Genomic DNA, 23,044 nt, shown 5'->3' on the forward strand with positions numbered 1-23,044 from the left:
CCTCACTCTACCTCTATCTAAAAAAAAGAACTTCTCTACAAAATTGCTGAACCAAAACAAATGCAGGGAGCGGTGTCAACCAATAACCTTGTTCGTTTAGAAAAGAACAGACTACATGTGTGGAAATATGTAGAGAACACCCCAAACTTACCTAAAGCCCTCACCCTTCCTCCACATTCCTTTAATATGCAGCAAAGCAGGACTTAAAGGGATAGTTCACCCAGAAATGAAAATTCAAATATCTACTCACCACTTCTCGAGAAGTGGTCGAGTTCAGCGAGAACTCACGATACTCACGAGCCCTCGCGAGAACTGCTGCAGTAACTAGGAGGAGGATAACAGCAGACATTTAGCTTAAAAACACGGTGTAAATAACGCCATTTTGAGTCTAATTTAAATGTCAGGGCTTTTGGTCACTTGGATGAAACCAAGTGTTGTTTTTTGACGTTTGAAGAGTTCGTCACAATTTACTCCAATTGTAATGAATTTGGCTGCAACACTGTTGTTACCCCTGAAATTCCAAAAGTGTTTTGTGAACTCAAACCCTTCACCAACCCCTAAATCAGCATAGTGGTGAGTAGATAATGAGACACGGATGGCAGGAGGGCCCTGAATGCTGATGGGCCAGCCTGGAGGGTGATTAGTCAGCATGGCCAGGACACCAATCATGGCGATCCAAAGTGGAGGTCAAAAAGAAGGGGAGGAGCAGCATGGCCATGAGATCAATCCTGCTGATAGAACCTGTAGAGCAAACAGTGGAGGAGGAGAGAAAGAGAAACAGGAGGACAAAGTAAACACCAACACTCTGCTCCTGCCTTAAACATAACACAGTTTATAATTTATAATGCATTGGGCCAGGCTTGGAAACACACACAGGTATTGTAGAAATTCACCTTTGAGATGTGATGGCAGCATATTTTAATTTCTTCCAGCGAGTGCTCAGAAATAGCTGACTAAAATATTTTTAATCAAACGCTTCAAATTTGTTCAAATCAGCTTAAAAATATAAGAAGTTTAATATGATTAAAGTATCTTTACACTGTATACAAAGCTCCTACAGGTCTTTACATCCCTGCACTGATATAAAGGCAGCGTGTGCCTCAGGCCTATGTTTCAGCTCTTACTCCCTGTTCACCATGAACCTTTTTTACCAACCGTGTTTGTAGTTTTACAGAATTAGTCTTGAAATGCCTCACAATGCTAAAAGTGTGGTATCAGATATGATGTTTTTACGATTCACAAGCATCTGATAACTCTTTGAAAGGAGCTTGTCTGATGTGGACCCTCGAACAGATTTAGAGTTTTTCTCATCAGTAGACCAGGCAGCCCTGCTTTTGAAAAGATAGACACTCTTCTTAAAGAATAAAGTGGATCCTAATATGTCCACAACGTGATACATCAAAGATAAATGTAAAGTTCTCTGGTCCGTCACTGGCCCGTGCGGATCAGTGACTGGTCGATCAGCTCGCTCTGGCCCAGGCGCCACCGCTCCAGCGCTCAGTCACAGAATTACCAGATTAGCACATTAGGGTTGAACGGCACTTCCTGCTTATTAATTGCCACAATTTCACTTCCATGCCCCTGACACGACATGGGAGGCAAGTTCCCCAGTTGCACCGCTAATTGTGTTCCATTCCATCACATCATGGCAGAGAAACTTCAAGTCTCACTGATCAAGAGCATTACAGCTCCTTCCACTAAATACACCCCTGTGACGCGGAGGAAGAGACGCAGAACTCAAGCAGAGATGAGAAACTAATTGGATGTGAGTTAAATCGTTGGCTGCAATTATGACTCTACTTGTCCAACATTAGATTCACCAGATGTCACAGGCTCTGCTGTTGGACGGTTTACAGGGAACATCAATAGAGTCCAAAATAACTGGTGGAGAAAACAACGCTGTGTGAGTTCACTGCATAAGAGTATTTTCACTGTGAATCAGATTTCATACATAAATTATATTTCCATTGTTACCTACCTTCCTGCAGGAGGTTGTTTTCATCTGCGTTTGTTTCTCTGTTAATTAGCACGATTACACAAAAACTACTAGACAGATTCCCACGAAGTTGGGTGGATGGATGCTATATGGGTCAGGGATAAACTCTTTCAAATTTGATGTGGACCTGGATCAGGTAGCAGAGCCTAGATTCTTTTCACTTTCTTTAACATTGTGAGACATTTCTCAACTTTTTTGTCAATTTCTCAGAGAATAATTGATGGATCTTGAATTTAGGGGACTGATGTATAGGAGTGTGTGCAATTTAACGCAGATCCAAATAAAAAGTTGAATCATAAATACAGTTTCCTCGACTGTTGGGTCTTGACGAAGGTTTGCACTCTCCCTGGGCCACACTGGATGCCTGAGCGCTGCTTGTGCGTCGTGGAGCGTCATGCTTTTCATTTCAGTGCCTGTATTATCAGGTTAGAGCAGTCCCACGGCCCACTTGAGTCGTGCGTCACATCTCCAGCGTGTGAGTCATGCTGCTCTTCTAAAGAGCCTGGGTCTCAACTGTTTTGTCGGAGTAGAGCACGTGGATCATCTTTCACCACAATTTCAATGTTGAATACGTCACCAACAAGTATTTGCAATACTTCCTGTACCCGTTTCAAAGTAAAAGCACTTTTGCATTTCTGTTGATTGCATCCCCTCATTTGTTTTAATGAGGGGTTTATTGTTCTTGCAGGACCTGCAAATCCACTGCTTCATAGTGTAGTGTCCTGGCATTTAGTTTAGTCCCTAGCCCTGCTTTTATGTGAGGAAATACCGTGATCATGCAAACACCTCACATACTGCCGTGTGTCTTTGAATGGAGTGGCTTTATACAAAGGAAACTCCTAACAGAGGCTCTGACTCATTCAACAATGTAAAGAAGTTTTGCACAGAAAAGGATTTAAAGGATTTGTACTCAAACAAACCTGATTAAAACATTTGCAGAGTCTTTGCCAACATTTGCTCAGACTTTACCCAGTATTTCATCATTTTAAACATTTCAAACACATTGAATTATTGAGCCTTTATAAGTCTGTCGACCATTCACAACGTACATATAGTACGACACTGTAAATCCTCTGTTAGGCGAGACTGTGATTTAGAACAAATCCTATTATTGAACGACACTGTACTTTATAGCTGTGTTTATAATTGACTGTGGCATTGTCTGCATCCATTGAGAGGTTTAGCAGCTTTAATGTTGTTCATTGTAGTGTTTTTATCACAATAAAAAGCGAGTCGATACCATCCTGTTGCCTTGCTCAGCACTGGCACTTCACTGAGCTGCGGACGCTGCTACATCTCTGCAGCAGAGCCAAACGCGAAAGACAAATATGAATTTCCTGTCACATCCCGGATACAATGTGCTTCATTACTTCTGATGATTGTGCAGCTGAAATTGTCATTGAAGCTTGTTTGACAGCACAGAGAGAAAATCCATGAAGGCGCCCGGGCAGCCTCGACAAACAAAGAACAAACAGCAATGATTCGGAGATGGAATCCATGATGGGGGAGGGGGGGAATTGAAAATCGATGCAGCATTATACTGATATAACAACTAAAACTAATTACCTCAGCCAGGGAGGTGCTGTTTGTATGTTTCCGTCCTGTTTGTGTGTTTGCTTGTTTGTTTGTCAGCTGGATTACACCAAAACTACTTAATGGATTTTCCAGGAAACTTCTTTCCAAGAAAGAACCCATTAAATATTGGGATGGATCCAGGATTTTTATTTACACTTTCTTTAACATTGTGAGAACGGGGCATTTTTTGGACATTTTCACCAATTTCTCCAGTGAATAAGTCCTGGAACTTGATGAATATAGGAGTCTGATATACATGAGTGTGTGCAATGTGGTGTGGATACAAATACAAACACGGGTGGAGCCAATTTAAATGTGGTTTCATAAGGGAAGTGTCGAGGCCTTGGTGGAGGTTGGTGCTCTGAGTTCCATTATCCTAAACGTCTTTTGTCTGTGAGACCTGTTTGCACACGAGTGTCAGATTGGACCTGTTCAGGAGCAGGTGCACATGCATTAAGTTAATTTTATTTATCATAGAATATTCAGAGGTTTCAGCTGTTTTTCTATTATTCGTCTCACGTGCATTTGACAGAACTGAACATGACCAAGAGTGGGGTTTTTTTTCAATTACCTATAGAAATTGTGTCATGGGCTCTGAGTACTTCCAGAAGACGGGTGACCCCACAGTGTGTCTGAACCTGAACACATCAGAGCTGCTGCTGTTCAGCTAACATGCTGCTCTCCCTGTGTAAACACACTGTTATGTTACCTGCTCTGCTCCATTTGTGGGAAACCTTTGTTCACAAACATGTCCACAAAGAGTGAAAAGAAGCACTTTGCCCTGCACGACTTAAACTCCTGCTGCGGCTAATGAGGAAATTATATCATTGCAAACTGCAGCCCGGTCAGTCCTCGTAGTAAAGGAGGCACAGAGATGAGAAAATATTACAGCTGTTGAAGTGGTGTCATCACTGAGCCGTACAGTCGCAGGAGTAGAGGAGAAGTGTAATACAATATGAAGTCAGATGCCAAAACGTCTCAGCGAAGCAACAGATAACAAACGGGTGAATGGGGGGAGGTCGGGGTAACGTGACAGTCGCAGAGATGGATGAGAGAATTTATTCAGAGCTCCTGCATAAAAACCCTCAGGCGATTATTGGTGTGTGAGAATTTTCCTAACAGCTTCTGAATTGTTGTAATGCCAAGTATTTATATATATAAATAAAAAACTCTAAACTGAATCCCTCCACCCCCCCCCCCCCCCCCCCCCCCCAGCAGAAAAACAAACACTGTTGATTCAAGTTGGTTTTCAGAAACATCGGCTATTTAAATGCCAAATATTTAATGAATCTAATTAGATTTAGGCATTTTTAATTTCTCAAGACAAATACGAGTTTGCAGGGGGAATAAACAAACAGAAAATGAAGTCACATTCAGTTGCCAAACTCAAATGAAAACATAAAAACTAATAATCCGATAGAGTCGGACATGATGGACATTATTGATTGAGCTGCTACTCCTTTACCATTGTTTTAAAAGCATCACGTATAATATCTAAGACCGTTCTGATTCATAAGGCTTCTTCTATGAGCAATAATCAACTCAAATATCTGTCACTTCAAATCAGGTTGTTGTGTTAACGAAGGACAGTTTGTTTAAAATTCACAAACCAAACCGGCAGCGGGAAACTGGCTGGGAAAACAAATGAATAACCCACGAGAGGACAGTGACATTACCAGGAAGCATCTGTACACTGTAGCTGTGTGAATATTAAGTTGAGTTGAAAATGTTAATCTTTATTTATTCAGGGGCAAATTTGACTGAGCACGTATTTAGGGGGAAAAAATTACCTAATTCACAGTTGTTTTTTTGCTTTCTGCTACTGTGCAGGTGTTGCTCTCTCATTCATCATCATTTGGCCGACGATGAACCTCAGTTGAACCGTTTCTTTATTCACGCTTTTAAATAAACTCGCTATTGTTTAGGAGGGTTTTTCTGCAGCCCTCTGTGGCAGGTTGCTTTGCCCTTGATGTCGAGTCTCCTTGTTGCGATAGCGCTGCCTCTAATCCACACCGGAGCTCACACAGGTCATGATGGATGGTGCTTTTTTTCCAGTGGCAGCAGGTCACACAAACTAATATCCCATATCCCTCACATGCCCGCGCGTAATAACAGACATCAGGCTGTTGCTTTTCCTCCCGTTTAATCCCGTCCCAGCCTCCTCCTCCTCCCCCCTCCGTTTCCTGCTACATTCAGCAGAAAACAGAGGTGAGACTGTGTGTGTGGATGTCCAGTACAGCAAGTTGTGTGTACCCTCGCAGTCCCGCGAGATAGATGGTCATGTCAGCCACTCCTCACGTTCACTTTCTCTGCAGATTGGTTTCTGTGTTGTCTCTGCACTGATGAGACAAGAGGAGAGCGTGTAAATGTGTCGTGATGGGTGAAGCAGTGTGGCCGCAGGGAGGTGTTTGACCTGTGAACGCTGTTTCACCCGGAGGCAAAGAGAAGTGTTGGAGGTGATGTTTAGTTTCACTCATTTAAAGTAAGCCGGCGACTTTGCAATTGATTTTTAAACAGTGAAATGACTTGAAAATGTACAATAAATTTGTATCTGTAGTTCTAATACCATTTTAATTGCATCATTTTATTTTGCTATTGACTTTGTGTAATTTTTTCATTATGTTACAAAAACAACTAACTAATAACTTACTATACAGGTCCCACTCTTTCAGCAGCAGCTTTGTTCCCGTTTCATAGTGAAGCTGAATCAAAGCACGTTTCATCTCCACAAGCTGAGATCGGATTTCATGCTGCAATATTTAAAACTCATCCAGTGATTAAAAAAACACAATATTTTCTGCCTTTCAAGGTGAAGCAGCAGAGGAGGGAAATGTTCGGCATGAACGGTAACTTAACACAGCTCTGGTGCAGCGTGAAGACAGTGAAGAGTGAGGGTGAATATCAGGGAGGTAAAATCATACAAACAGAAATGCAGGATCAAAATTAAGCTTTGAATCGAAAGGATTATAACTTTGGGATCTTTGTGAGATTTAAGAAATGCTAGTTCTCCTCACTTACCTACGTGAGGAAAGAAAAACAAATCATCTTTCTAAATTAAGTATTAAACTAAAGGCACTAGAGCGCATACCTCCGCCAATAAGGCCAACAGTCAATCAAGCTGTACCAAATTGCACACACTCATAGATGTCAGTTCCATAAATATGCCTGTTTTTTTCCCATCAAGACCCATTCATTATTCCCTGGGAAATCCATGAAAATGTCAAAATACGCCCTATTTTGGAAAAGAATCCTGGATCCGCCCCTTTGTACGAATCTGTGCCCAAACTGAATTGCGTTCTCTCATCCTTCCATCAGGTTTAATGGAAATCTGTTCAGTAGTTTTAAAATTTTGTTAAGTTTTTAATTTTTATAGCACCAAATCATAACATACAATATCTCAAGGCACTTTCCAGCGTAAGGTCGAGACCTTAAGAGAAACAGTTCCCACAATGAGCAAGCGTGTGTAAACCTACTGAAAAACAAAGAAACTAGCTTTCAAAGGGGTGAAACATAACCTCCTTGGAGGGAAATAAAAAGAAGAATTTGTTATTTTCATTCATTTTGATGTTTTATGCGAGTCTTTACCCTCGTTCAACACAACTTTTGATTATTTTCATGTGTTTCAAATGGTCACACATTTGGAGAATGTGGAGAATGTCAGTCCGCTCTGTCACGTCCTCAAACTGTACTTGTCTGTACAATGTGATGATCCAATGCTGCTTCAATCAGGGTAAAGGAAGAGCCCTTCACATTCATGGAAGATTAAAAAACATCATGCAAAGAGATCTCCTAATAATCTGCACCGTCACACAGCAAATGTGTCTCTGACAAAAAAGCAATCAGGACTCAGCAGCTTAGCAACTGTTAAGGACATTTGTATAAAACTGTTACAGTTAATCCTTAAAAGACAAAAAACATGAAAGGATCAACCTGTTTTTAAGCTGATGGTTATTTAAATGTGTAAAACTAATTAAATGCCTCTTTGCCTCTTTAGGAAGATTAGACAAGAACTGACGACCTGGTCAGGAAGGACCAAATACAGGGAAAGCTGTTTACACCGGTCAAACACAAATAGTACAGGCCTGGTACAAGTAAAAGTACTGGTACAAGTAAAAACTGGTTCTGTCTTATAGCTGTTTTTAAGGTTCATCTCAGCTGTAAATAAGTTTACCTTGGTTTGACTCTTTCAGTTCTGCCTCCCACGATTCAATGTGTCGCAGTGTCTTTTTGATGCAAAAATCCAACTCTGTTCTGCTGCCCATCGTAGATCTATTATGAGCATGTCGTTCGTACACATACTGCAGCAGCACAACAAGCAGGAGATTGGAAAAGATAAAACACACGACTGAATAAATCCCTTCACAACTGATTTAGGCCTCTGCATCAACTGTAGCAGATGAGAAAAGCTAAATAATGAATGTCTGTTGAAGATCATGTAGCAGAGGAATAGCCCCACTGCTGTGTTTTGTACCTTGTTGCATCATTGCGTAGCATCACGGTTTAATTGTATCTGTGGTGGGGGGGGCTCCGCTCACAGCTCTACGATGAACCCACCTGTGACAGCTTTTATGTTAATATGAGTGTAAGTGTAAAAATAAATTCAGTTCATTTGAAACCATCATGAGACAAACTGACTGTGGGGGGAAGCAGGTAAGGCAGCGTACGTTTGTCAGTATTACTGAGGCTATTTTAAACTGCCATTCAAAAATGAATGGAGCTTGGTGAGATGTTCAGGGAAACCGTGCTGCTCATGTAAAACAGGAAACAAGCGAATTGAGCGCTTACGTTATTCTTTATGTCAATGGTCGCTGCACAGGTTTTTTGGGGGAATCTTTAGATAAAGAAGATTTAAAAAAAAAATGTATTAATTAAATAATTTATTTAGAAATGATGTTTAACTTTGATTTACTAGATTTTTGCAATGTCCCACTGCTTGGATGTTAGAGAGACACCATCAGTTTAAGATTTACATAAGGACTTTTATATACAAATTAGCGAGTCTGATACAAATATGACAAAGATTCATCTAACAGTTGATAAAACTACAAGACACTGAAATTTCTACTCTTAATGTTAAAGTTAGGACAGAAGGTGGTAGAAGTTTAAAAGTTTGTTTTTAAATAGAAACACGACACATCCAATTCTTGTTTTGAACTTCTGTGCTTGTAGGCTTCAATTTCCAATAATATATTACTGTACAGTATTTGATTATTGTCCCTATTGCACTTTTAGACACTAACTGTTTAGCACTTTATTTGTATGGAATTATTTTAACAGTTGACTGATGGTGAAGCAGTTTGTACTGTAAACCTGTCGACTGATGTGTGATGTAAAAGCAGCAGCAGTTTGGCTCCTGAGAACATGTAACACATGCTGCAGAGTTTCAGACAGTGGGCGATGAGTTTGACTCTCAGTGTGATCCAAATTACCATGAAACCTGGAGACAGGATGGGATACAGGCCAAGAAAAAACCATGTAAATATAAGGGCGGATACAGATTATTTTGCCCAATTTTAATTTCACTGATTTCCATGGTAATAATTCATGTGTTTACATAAAAAGATTCAGGCACTTTGGTGCAGATCCGGAGTTTGCACATTTATCTGTGGTTTCATAAGGAGACTTTTGTGCTCCACTGAGTGCTATTCTAGTTTGGACATGAGTTAATGGAAAAATAATTAAAACTCTTACTGAGCTTTAAACTGAAGAGCGTCTGATCTGTGTTAAGACGACCTCTTGATTACAATTTAAATCTTATAATGAGAAAAAGGCACAACAGGTGATTACCTCTCCGCACGAGGGGCCGACTCAAGAGTGACCTTCTTTTGTCCTGATATAAAAGTAATCACAATAATCAGAGTACTAATGATTCATCCTTGTTTTAGTGCTGAGCTCCTTTTAAATATGACCCCACGTTGTGAGCTCACACACTGTGAGGCAGCTGTGGTGATGTCTGAGACGCCATAGCGGGTACGAAGTGTCAAACATTGTTCCAACAAAGCAGTCACAGCCAGGAGAGTGTCACGTCTCATCAGCTGACAGACAGAGAGCGGAGCAAGCTGAGGAATCATTTGTCTTATTGTGTGGCAGCCAGGAGCAGGACTCAGCCACAATAACAACAAGCCCTGTGGTCAAATCTCCATCGCTTGTTAATAATCCTTCCTATTTTTGACTTTGTGCCTCCTGTACAGTGCACATCAGCCTGCCTGCCATAAGCTCGCAGACAACACAAGGAAAAAGTTTTATCCAGGGAAAAAAGAGTGACTTTCAGATGGAGTTTGGTGAGAAATAAGAATATATTCTCTTTTACTGCAAACTTGATTAAAAACTCGACACGATTGAAGCCTCCTTTCATCACTTGTATGCCTGTCAGCATCACACAAAGCGTACGCACTTCACAGTCATAATAGAGGGAGATTTAAATGTTGAAATCCTTCATTTCACACAGAGGTAAACAAAAGCAGGCTAACCTTGAATGGATCTTGATGGCTACATGTAGTGTCTGATGAACAAAGATTAGAGCTAAGATATGGGTTTCAAGGTACAGATGCTGATATTAAGGAGTAAAATATTTCTGATAGGGCCGTTTTGCACAATAGAGGAAAAGCTGATATTATATGTTTGAGTTCGGCTGGGGCCACATTTCTCGAACACGTCTGAGCCCGAGAGAAACTAAACCTAACATGGATCCTTATTTTTGAGTCCAAACTCGACCTGAGCCTGATGCACATAATGTAGCTGCACTGAGTTCGTTTCCCTTTTCCTCACACATTTGCTTATTGCTCATTTTCCCTAATTATACACATGCATTTAAAGCATCAACCCAGCCAACATAACTGACCCAACCTGAATATCTTTGACCCGAATATCAGCTTGTTGGTATGTTCACACTCTGGTGTGTGTCAAGGTTCCCTGAATAATATGACGGGAGTTTACATAACACAAACATTTTTGCAACACATTTTGTGTCAGGTAGACGCGCCAGGCTGTGAGCTGAACTCGTTGGCAACTGCAGCGAAAACAGAAAGGCTTGTTGATATTTTACAGTTTGACCTTAAACCTTACTATGTATAACTGTAGAAAAAAAGAAAACACATATTCAACTGAATATATAGAACTTAAATTAAGCAAATAAACATGTTTTCTATGTAAAATGTAAATATAAATGCACATCTTTTCTGCATTGTTCATTTCAAAGTTTTCATATCTGCAAACATAAACGATATGTCTGTAATAGGGTCATATCAGCTAATTAAAGCTTCATGCTCCAGGTAAAATCTCAGCATCATCACCGTGGCTGATCTTATATGTTAATTAATACAGGAAACAAACACTAATCTGATGATTATTATACAGAAAAACACACAAGCAACAAAAAGGTAGAGAGACAAACCTGTGGAGATGAAGACCAGACTGTGTGTTTGGCACATTTAAGATTATCTCAGGTTCAACTGGACTGAGTGTCAGTTTTTCCAGATCATGACAAGAAAGAAAAACAGAAGTTCCCTGGTCCTGACGGGATTTAGTACCTTTTCAAGTTTTAGGAAATCCAAAGATGTCCCTACCAAATTAAGATAAAAAAAACTATGACTGGATAATAATTGTTAATTTATCAATACATCTTCTGCATGAAAGGGTGAGTGATCAAAGCCAGTCAATCTTTTTTTTTTATTAAAAAGGAACAGAACCCGCTCTGTTGAGCTCATTTGTGTCATTAGTTATGGTCTGCATCATCTCTACTCAGAAAGTTTGTCTTTATTCTTTCAAAGAGGATTCGAGCGATATCAAGTTTGAGCGTGTTTATTCACGCGGAGCAGAAGGCCTGGCTCGTGCCGATCCCCCTGCTCTCCGGTTTGTGGGTAGTAAACAGGAGGTCGGTAAGTCTGGTGATTATGGCGCTTTTCAGCGATCCAGATTGGGAGGGTTTGGCCCCAAAAAAACAACAGTCAGAAAAGTGTAAAAGCTAGCACCGCCCCACGTCCTGGCAGAAAGGGTGGTCAACAGAGCATGGGGGGGGGGTTTACCTGTAAAGAGTCGCTTGTGTCGAGAACGCAATGAAGAGGAAGAGAAAAAAAATGTGTTTTTGACAAGTGCAAGTGTTTTAGTCGAACTTTGAGGATGAAAGTCATTCCACTGTTTTTCGATCTGTGTTGTTAAAGTGGCGCTTGAGGAAATTGCTTGAATGCAGAACAGGCACTCTTCCACCCGCTTGTCGTCTCCACCCCTTTTTCTAATTGCTGTGTTTTCCTCTAAAAAGCGGCACCTATCGTGCACCAGAAAACATCACTTCCCATCACACTTCTCCACCGTGACGCCCGCAGCCTCTCCAGGAGAAGACTTTTAGCATCTTTTCCCACTCACTCAAACGCTTGCCCTACAAGTCGCTGTTTTTCTCTATTTTAAATCGATTTGTTCCACTACACGCCAACATGGATCACAGCTTTGGCCAGTGAGTCCAACCTTCTTCCTGGCCCTGGATCCCACTGCCATGGCCTTGTCGTACCCTGACTGAGCTGAATGAATCCTAATGTTTGGTCTCTCCCTGCAGGATGTTTGCATACAGGCCTAGTTGTCTCGAATATCAACCTAAAATAATCAGTTAATACAGTTTGATTCTATAGAGAGCAGCCATTTGAAAGGGACTATTTTGTGTCCTCACTGACAGGTGTGGTGCACAACTGCTTTTTAAATGTATCAAATCCACTGCATGGTTTTGAATTTGATTGTTGATGTTTTTGTAGCTGAAACACTTTTTCAGATTCAGGTATTGGAGTAACTACAATGAACTAAAACTGCCAAAGTAAGATCAGGGAAATGTTTCTGCTCGCTGGTGGTTGTGTGTGGTGATTGTAGAGCCTGTTATTATGTTGTCATTAAAATTGTATAATAGTATGTTTCAGCAGATTTGTGAAACACCACCACCACTACCCACTGCACATTATTTTTATACAGGTTCCGAGCTATACACATGCTATGCTATCAACACAAGCCATGCTAACTGGCTGTAAGTGTGCAAGAATTTACTGTGACGATAAGAGGATGTGACACGATGGCGTTTTTTTATCATTCACTGAGGTGATTTACAGCATGAACCCCTGCCTGCACCTGAAATGAGAGCACTTACTGTTCCTCTGAATTCTGATGAGTGGCAGGCAGCATGAAATGCATTTCTGTCTACAGGCGGTGAAACACGCCTCACTGTGTCGAGGCGTATTTAAATACTTTTTAAAGTCTTTTTTTAAATCTTAGTAATAAACCCCAAAAGCACCAAGAAGGTTATAATTACGTTTTTATGGATTCCTCAGAAAATAATAAAAATTATCTCGATGAGGCATATTTAGATAGTGGCATCTATGAGAATTTGGTGCAAATTCAAATAAAAATCTAGATCTAGCAGATTTAAATAAGGTTTCATTTAGGTTTAGGTTTTTGTCATCAACTGTATGGTAACAGTAAAACCAAAGAAATAACAAGTGGTGACATTTCCAGAACATTAGGCTATGGTGAATTCTTTCTCCAAGCCAAAGAAGATAAAGTGCAGTAATGACTGTGTTCATGATGTGCCTTGTTTTGCAATGGTTAAAAGTTTCACACTTCGTTTTTATGCACTAAAATATTTCTGTAATCGCTTGTTTTTTGCTTGAAGCTTTCTGAGAGTCTCGTGTTTCTGTTCTATGCACCACATGATATGTTTTTTTGTTGGCAAACACCACCTACTCTAGATTTTGTAAGACTGCCTCAAATCAGTTACACATCAAATTAAAGCTTAGATTTAGTAATGAAGCAGTGTTTTCTAAAGAGGTCTGTTTTTCTCTCTTCATTTTGTAAAACTGCCCTAAATCAAACATGTTTCACATCAAAATAAATAGCTGCTGCCTATTTTTTCCCTCCAACTCACAACGTGTAGCTGTGGCCTTTTAGCGATAAAGCTTGGTTGAATACAGGTCGCCGTTGGGCCTTGGTGGAGGTTTGCACTCTACTGGGTGACATTGTAGTTTACAGTATTTTTTTATATCTAGCATTTCACTCACTTTTTTATGCACATGTTGAAAAATAAGTGGATGTGGACAGACCTTGTGAATCCTAAGCCGACTCATCTCTTCTCGTCTGTCTCACCTGTAGTTACGGGGACATGGTGCCAAAAACCATCGCTGGAAAGATCTTCGGCTCCATCTGCTCCCTGAGCGGCGTGCTGGTGATCGCTCTGCCCGTCCCCGTCATCGTCTCCAACTTCAGCCGCATCTACCACCAGAACCAGAGAGCGGACAAACGCCGCGCTCAGAAGGTAACAGTCTTCAGCTGCACCACCTGCTCATAGGCCCAGTCAAAGGTTGTGTGCAGGTCACATATGTGTGTGCACCACTGAGCACGTGCACATGCAAATAACCTGACCATTAAGAGTGCACTCTTTTCAAAACACCAAAGTGGCAGGATTATTAGACATTATCAAGCTAATGAGAGTGAATGGGAGGTTGAAGTGTTAAAAACTCTGGGTGGGTGGATGCTAATGGTTTTGCCTGAAAGACCTTTCAATGGTCTTTTTTATATTCATCATTATAATAATGGCAGTGGTTACAGAGGACTTTTCTTTTTCGCCACAAAATGTACAGACGACACATTTACAAACTTTAAAAGAGGTGATACTGATTTGAGATGGAACGTGTGAGAGCTGAAAATCGTTGTCCTTCAATCGAACCACATTTTAACACCAGACCACACACACACAGGACATTTGTTGCCCTTCAGACCCACATTAACACACTCTCCTCGTTCACATGCACACACACAATCCCTGTCGCTCTCACACACACTTCAGATCCAAGTACCAAATGTTAGCTATCCACTCACAGCGCTCACCCAGTGAGATTGACCTTTCTGCAGCACGAGAGAAGAGGGATGTTAAGTTAGAGCAGCTGCTGATATCTAATTGAGGAGGACATTTTGATTTGGATCCATAGTGATGTGAGGATCCTATGTGACTGGTTGTAAGTCATTAATATGTTGCTTTAAACCAGCAGAAGTAAAACTGATTTATTCTTTTATCCAAAAATTCAAACACAATAGAGAAGAGCTCCCATCACACCTTGGCCCAGCTTGGATCTTGAGTGAAGTCTGATTTAATAAAATGGTGAAACTGGTTTAGGGGATCAAACCAGTTACAGTGTACAGTTCCTCTAATAGCATTTAATGAAATTGCTGCAGTGTCACAGGGGAAAAAGTCAGAGTGGGTGAGTTTATTGTTACATTCCCATGAAAAAGCATATTAAGAATTGTATTGTTTAGAAATGAGTTAACTTAACATGATGCTTCCTACTGCAGGTAAGAATATGAACAAACAACTGAACCCCCCTTTCCAATATCTAACCTGAAACCTAATGAATGCTCCTTGATAATGATGTAAATCTTGAAGACTTTACGTTTGTTTATTTTCCCCAAAAATAACACATTTTAAATTAGAAGCATTTTGCCAATAACTTTTGATTAAGATAAAATCACGTTGTATCACATGAAAATCACAACCTTCATTATCTGAAGGCACTCGAGGAGCAGACGGTGAAAAGGGGGTTAACTTTGTACATCTGATGGAAACTTAACCTCCTTGGTGGAGGTGATTATTTCAAACTGTGAGAAAGGTGTTTACATGTAAGTAGTGATTAACATGTAAATTCAGTTCTTATGATCAGATGTTGGTCTCTGTAATCTGGCAGCACCAGTTCTCATCCAGGTAACTGACCCACATGTAGCTGAAGCTTGTGAAGCATAAAACCTAAAGAAACTGCTGAGACTGCTGAGACTCATCCTCCATATAAAACTTGCAGTGATGTGAGAATGTAATTTACTTGTTGACTGGCTACAGGAGCCACACAGGTGTAATATTCACATTCAGATTCAACATCTAAACAACCATGTCCAACACTGACTGTGTTCTCGCTACAAACTGTTATTTTATATAGATTTTAAGGCTTGGCCGTGGTTGTAAAACCTGTCTCAGAACACAACGGGACAGTAAAACTCATCAGTAACACTCCTGCTAATGAAGTTCTTTTAGCGTTAGCGGCTCCTTGGGGCTTACCCGTCCAATTAAATCAGGGAGAGGAGAAACACATAAGCAGCTATCAAGGAGGAATTAATTTACAAAAACATGGTTGAGCTGTTCAATGAAAATTAAAAAGAATTAACATTTTTAATGCAGCTTTTTCTTTTATGCCGTGGTCACGGAGGAGCCTTTCACATGACACATGCATCAGGCCACTATTGGTCCCTGAGTCAGGTAGAGACAGTAGACTGGGCAGTGACTGGGTCATAGCATTAACTCAAACTGAGTAGAGTTGTTGAGAAAGGTGCATTTAGCCGTTTCTAATTTCTAATTTCTAATCATAGCATCCATTTGTTATTGTATTGTAATCAAATTGAGTTTTAATGTTTTATTTTTGAGCATTTTAAGGACGGTTGAACTTCTGCTGGCATAAACACCAAGATTCAAAGTTTATACAACAGATTGAAGCCAACATGGATAAGAACCATCACACATTTGACACATTTTAACATTTACAATCCAACAGCTGATACTGACAATGTATCCATCTATATATATATATATATGGAAAAGAGGGAAACAAGGAGATATGTATATTACTCATCTGTTCTTCCTTCCTCTGTTACTTCCTTTCTGTTCTCCCTCTGTGTTCATTTTACATTTTAACCATTAACTTTATTACAAATGAAATAATATAAAAGTAAACGAATACAACCAGATATGACGAACTTGGACATAGAAAATAAACATTTTTTGGGTGAAATTCAAAATGTAATCATGAAAGCACATCTTTTCTATATTGTATATTCTATAAAGTAAAGGTTAGCATTTCAGTAAACATAAAAGCCGACCAATCAAGCTCCAGCGTCAACACGAAAGTTGCTTTTAAGCATTTTTTATCATTAACATAATAAAGATACAGAAGATGAGTGAAATACATAAATGAATTCATGTTGGTATGAATTCATACAAAAAAAACAACTGTATAAAAAGGTGCATTTTATGCTGCGATTGGAAATATAATGGTTGGTTGCAGATCTACATACTCTAAACACTATAATCTCCTTGCACAGAGGGGAAGCTTTGCCCATTCAGGAGAGTGTGGCACGTTTCACAGGTGCACATTAAACCTGTTGCTCAGTGCGCAGGAGCAGCTGCTTTGCTCGACGGCTCTGTGTAATTTTCTGTTCTTACTGGGTATTTATCTAGTAATTACCCCATATACAAAAGGTTATAAAGTCACCAACATATTAAAACGTGCACGTGTGAGCTACTTTTATTCACCGATTCACAGAACCCCCGCTACTATCGCCATATGTGGTCTTTGTTTTTCCCTATAGAACGATGCTGGAAAGAAAGACATGGAAAAGAGGGAAAGAAGGAGATTTAACCCTGTTCGTCTGTTCTTCCTCCCTCTGTTACTACCTTTCTGCTCGTCTTCTCTTCCTCCCTTGGTCTCATCCCTCTTCATGCTCCTCTAATAACAGGCTGCTCCCGGCTCCCATTACACTTATGTAGACATCTGGGGATTTGAGTTTACAAAACGGTCCTCTCATGTCCCCATCGCATCTTCCCAGAGAATCTAAATTGGCAGTAGCGATAGTCGTCCCCTATACTAAATCCTCTAGTGTGTGTCTCTTCAGAGTGGAGTACAGTGTCTCCTCTTCATGTTCAGTCACCCACAGAGCCTCAGGAACCCCCGGATCTAATGTGCCTAATTCCCTGATAAGACGAAACCCCCGAAGGAGACGACAGGTTCCTTTTTTATTCCCGCACAAATCAGCGGTGCAGCGAACTCGCCACCAGGGTGTCGGTGAGATTTGCGGACGTAAATGGACTGAGGTCACACTCGTAATGGGACAGCAAAGTCAAGTGAAACCACACTGAGAGATGGCAGGTTGTCGAGTAGGGGGTAAAAAGCGGGGAAAAGAATTTGGACGTGAGGTCAAAACAAGACGATGGAAGCAGGACGAGAAAGGACGGACACGAGGGAAAAGAGCGGAGGAGGACACAGGGGAGACAGACGCAGGAGGGAGAAGTGACAGAGGCTGATTGGGGTAAAGGAAAGAAAGAATAAAGAGGAAAAGGTCTCTATGTGGAGCAGTTTCAAGGCTCACTTATCTGAGTAGAGTGAACATTTTGTGCTTTTTCCCTGGACTGCTGCACACTGGCTGTCTCACTCTCCGACAGAGGGTCGTAATGTTCGAGCACAATGGCTTGATTTGCTCATTCAACCAAGACCAAAGATGAGAAAGTCAAATTATGAGAATCCATTATCACCAGGCTTTGGACAGAGTGTAACTTTAGTTCGAAAAAGCAGTTCACATCAGAGAATTTCTCAAACCATGAAATATCTCTTCTTTTACTTTTAGAGATGAGCTCTGACAAATGCACTTTGGATTTTAAACTAAAATGCTGACATGTTCCTGTCATCATTCAGTAAACGAATATCATACTTTCAATGCTAACGTAAATAGACAACATTTAAATCATTACCTCTTTCAAGGAGGTTGTGTTTTCAGCCCTGTCTGTCTCTTTATCAGCAGGACTACGCAAAAACTACTGAAAGGATTTCCATGAAATTTGTCAGAAAGACAAGATGTGGGCTAAGAAAGAACCCTTTAAATTGTAGCGCAGATCCGGACACTGGGAAGAGATAGGGAGAGCAAAAGCAAACTGCTTTGACATTTACACCAATTTCCATGGATCCATGAGTGTGTGCAATTTGCCTTCATTGAATATAAGGGTACTCTTCCTTGTGTCATTAAACTTTTTCTTTTCGTGACAAAACTATGACACACTGTAGAGCACATACCTGCACCGAGGCTCAGTGGTCCTCCTTTAATTCAATCAAGCTGCACCAAATATCACACACTAAAAGACTTAAGTCCTGTAAATATGCCAGATTTTTTTTAAATCAACACCCATTAATTATTCAAAACAGTGCAAATGTTGAAAAATAGCTTATCTTACAATGTTAAAGAAAGTGATAAAAATAAAAAATAAAACTGCATTTGCAGCAAAATGTTATGGGTTCTTCCCTGACCCATATCGCATCCTTCCAACAAGTTTCTGAAAACATAGTCTTCTTGGTGGAGCTAATAAGCTGAAACAGTTAAGGAGTTACATACTGAACATATTGAACGTGTCGCTGAAGAAATAAACTTTCAAATTTCATATTTACGCTACTAACCATCAAACAAATGGACAGGGGCGGGAACATAACCTGCTTGGCGGAGGTAATTAGTATTTGGAGGTCATGAAAAGCTGTGAGCGAGCGGCCTGATTTGCAGTCGACACCATACGTGATGGTATTTCAGCTTTAACTCTCCTTTAACTTTCTCTGCTAATATTGATCCTCCTGTGACACCTTCATGAGCCATTTGGGGAGTTGATCTTAAATCATTGTGACTTGAAACCAGCCTCAATACTTTGAACATGATTAAACTTGACTCGGTCACAACTCTCGATTCAGAAAAAGTCAGAATTTCATCAGTTCAGAATGTGGTTAAAAAAATAAAGGTTTCCGAGATGAGTTCTGGGCTCAACATCAGTGCAACTGGTTGCTCTTGCACTCGCACAATTAGTTCTCCCGTCATGTTTTGTGTCGAGTGGCGGCTTTGATCAATACGAAAATCAGGCAGCTCTTTCACTTTTACTTAATTCACTATTTAAATAGAGCTGTGCCGAGAGGTTCCCCTTCTGCTCTCCACTTCACATACCGCACACGTCCATCCACAATCATTATTATTACATCTCAGTCTCCGGCTTTTCACACATTCACAGGTATTTCTGAAGCGTCCGAGCTAATTCCATTACTTTTGATGCACGCCTCAGAAGCCGATATTGCTCCACAGGTCTCATGTTTCTCAAATGCATTTATACGGGAGAGAGAAAGCGGTGGGACAAGGTTAAAGACGTCTCTCATCTTACGCGTCCAGAAGCACTTGAGGCAGAGCTATATCACATACACTCATCCTAACATGCTCCTGATTTTGAGAAATTCTCGATATGATTTCTCTTTCATTTCCCGCTTGTCTCTCTCTGTGTCCTTCACTCCGTTCTGTTCTCATATTTATTGTTAAAGGGTCTATAATTTTTCTATTGCTTCTCAGAAAGGAGAATGTACAGTATGTCCAAAAGTTTTAAAAAGGGTCATTTAATCTTTTTTAGAGAAAAAACTCTTCAGCCTCTAATAGGCCAGAATACGCACTAATGCAGAAAACCATCTATTATCTGTGTGCCTGGTTCATTCACTTTGGATTCATCTTCGATTCAAAATGTCCAGTGTAGTTTCTCTTCTTTTTTTCAATTTATTGTAATGTTTGATTAGGGTATCAATTTATGTTTCAGTTTAAAACTTCAGTGTCTCATTTTAAAGAGATCAGTTTGACAGGTTTAACTGAGGGGTCCTGTAACTTGTTTCAAGATCCTTCATTATTTATTTGGATCCTCATTGGTTTGAGTGTGTTATAGTCTTGCTGGGGTCCATATGAAATAATTATATAAAAAAAACTGCAGCAGTGTAAAATAACATGGGATCAATGGAACAAGATGATGAAGAAGTAACAGAATACAATAGTTAAAATGAAAAAAATATATAAATGAATATAGAGAAACTTGGTGGAAGGACACAGTATTGGTCAGGACATTACCCATTAAATGTTGGTGCTGAAAACTTTCTGTAATGAAACTGGGACTGGTATTTATGAGTATGTGCAATAAATAAAAATCAGTATCTAGTGAATTTAAATGTGGTTTCATAGCGGACTGTTGGGCCTTGTCGAAGACATGCATTGTAGTTTAATCACTGACTAATCTGACACTTGGCAAAGTGTTGTTTTGTCTATTTGGTATGAGAATCATAGAAAAATGTCCACTGCAGGTTTCTCTTCTTCAAGGTGAAATACTCAGGTGTCTTTTGTCCAACGGTCTAAAGCTTCAAAAGATAGAAACCACAGTTAAAGATGTGATTCTGAACAAAATGTGATTCCAGACAAAAGCTAAAAGGATGTTTGATATTTTTTTGCCTTCATCATTTCTGCTTTAGTCTTCATCCTCTTGTGTACTTTGGGCTCTTCTTCATCCTTTGAGAAAAGGCTAAAATCCTGTGATATTATAGGTAATTTTGATCAACTTGTGTTTCGGTGTGACACAAATCCAGGTCGAGTAAAGAAATACATTAAAGAGTTTGGTGTAGAGGAACCCGTCTAACCTGCACGAAACCAAGACTTGAACCCAATTCGACACCTTTGGGAGAAACGGTAACACAATTGCGAGTCGGACCCTATCGCACAAACACCGCCACTGCTCTGATGGCTGAATGGGATCAATTGCAGCCTGCAGCCAGGTTGCAAAATCTTGTGGAAAGATTTCCCAGAAGAGTGGAGGCAGTTCCAGCAGCACATTAATGCCCATGGTTTGGGAATTGAGTGTTTGACGATCACATATGGGCTCACTGTTTTGGTGTCAACATATTATCGCCCATCTATTGAATGTTGTTGGGTAATATTTCAGTCCCGAATCCAGTCAACACCCTCTGTCCCGAGACACTCAATGCAGGCAAGGAACTCAAATGAAAAAACACAGGAAATGGAAGTAAGCTCAGAAAAGCAACAAACGGAGGATTCCTCTTCAAAGATGTACACAACACAATAGACCAAATAGCAAAATACAATATCAGACAGAAAAAGCTCTATGTAATTCCAATCTCACGCGTTAAAGAACGATTTGTGGTGGGAAGAGCAGTACAGTAGTAGCTGTGACGACTACTACACAGTTTGGCTGATGAGTTGGCAGATTTTCACCATTAAATAAAGTGTTAGTCATCTTCTGTGAACCCCCCGCCCACCCAGTCTGACACTCTGACCTCTTCTTCTTCCCACGCCCAGAAATCCAGACTGGCCAGGATAAGAATAGCCAAGTCCAGCAGCGCCAACGCCTTCATCCAGAGCAAACGCAACGGGCTGATCAACGAGCTGCTGGAGCTCACGGTAAGACAGACCTCTGACCCTCTCCACCATCAACAGCAAAGTGGGCGAGATGATTACCAGGAAGTAATTTCACATGTGTTCATTAAAAATGACATGACATGAAATCCAGCATGAGAGATTGTCAAATTGTCCCTTGTCAAACACACATCTACTAATTATTTCAGCTCACTGCTACTCAATAAGGTGGAAGCAGCAACCTCACAACAGCAGAGCGCACACACACACACGCATCTGCACACACACACACACATACAAAACGACAAACAATTATTGCCATAATTAACCGAGGGATAATTTTAAAATGATTTAGAGGCAATAAAAGAGCAGCAGAGGCTGGAGCCATTACGTTCTTATTGTTGTACAGGGCAGGGATGAAACATAGATGAAAGCAGAGGAGTTCTGTGTGGGTGTTATCAGCGTAATCACACAAAGTACTTTACCTGGAAATCTTTCAGTCCTAGACTTGATTTAATCCGAGTCAGTGAAAGTGGCAATTGCAGACACCAGATATTGTTTCTACTGTTTTTTTCTTGCTGAGAAGCTTTGGTAATAATTAGACTATTAGTGCATAAGAAGAGGCTGGAGCCAAAACGTCAAAACTCCACCAGTGAACAGTGAGGCAGTGCAGGGCACGAACACTAGAATGTGGGTCAGGCCACTATTTTCTGTCTGAACTCGACAGAGTGAGAGAAATCTAACCGAACTCTCCCCGAACATGAAAGGCATTCTGCTTTGATCTTAAACCCAACCTGAGCCTGACAAAAGGGTAAAAGATTTAGTATATAGATCAGCCATCGTGACTGAACTAAACCCGACCTGATATCCTTTCAGACTTTAAAACCGACAGTGAATGCACGCATTAGGGAAAGTGTTGACCGAATTAACCGAAATTAGCAAAAGTCCGTTTGAATTTATAAATGTCGATATATTTTCGGTTAATTGCTTAGTCCTATTACTTAGTAGACTTTAGAGATTAGCTTTAGCGTAGTTTTGAACTTTTGGGGGGGCCAGGCTAGCTTTACCCCTAATTCAGTTTTTACGCTATAGGCTAAGCTAATTACATCCTATTAGCACACATTAAAGTCAACCTTATAATCCAACTCTCTGCTTCCAAATATCTATTACCTTAAATTTCATGTTGTTCTCCGTATGTTCATCAACTATCCTCCACTGTTCTTCTTCAACTTTTACTCCTCTCTTCTTCTTCTTTTTTTTTTTATATTTGTCACCATCATGGAAAAATGTGTTTGGTAATGCATGAGCAAATTGCCTATATCCTTCCCATGCCTTCCATCACTCCTGCTTTCAGTCACACACTCCCCTCCTTGCAGATGGTTACTAAAATCCATTTGGATCTAATCGAGTCCAGTGTGAAGGCTCATGGGTGTCTGGAAGTGGTTAGAATTATCATATAAATGCCATCTGTGAGTGCTGAGTGACCCC

The 23,044-nt window shown here is 40.4% G+C and overlaps 1 protein-coding gene across 2 annotated transcripts in view; it reads left to right on the forward strand.

The window, feature by feature from the left end:
* LOC117762021 (potassium voltage-gated channel subfamily D member 3-like) overlaps positions 1 to 23,044 on the forward strand; it is a 72,130-nt gene that overhangs the window by 43,366 nt on the left and 5,720 nt on the right. The window contains exons 3-4 of one of the 2 annotated variants that reach the window (XM_034586448.1): positions 13,694 to 13,856; positions 21,500 to 21,664. In XM_034586448.1, coding sequence (XP_034442339.1) covers positions 13,694 to 13,856; positions 21,500 to 21,664 — 328 coding nt within the window. The remainder of the gene's footprint in view (positions 1 to 13,693; positions 13,857 to 21,499; positions 21,665 to 23,044) is intronic. The other variant, XM_034586449.1, reaches the window with a different exon arrangement.

The sequence above is a fragment of the Hippoglossus hippoglossus genome, chromosome 5 (assembly GCF_009819705.1).
Source record: "Hippoglossus hippoglossus isolate fHipHip1 chromosome 5, fHipHip1.pri, whole genome shotgun sequence".
Classification (NCBI taxonomy): Eukaryota; Metazoa; Chordata; class Actinopteri; order Pleuronectiformes; family Pleuronectidae; genus Hippoglossus; species Hippoglossus hippoglossus.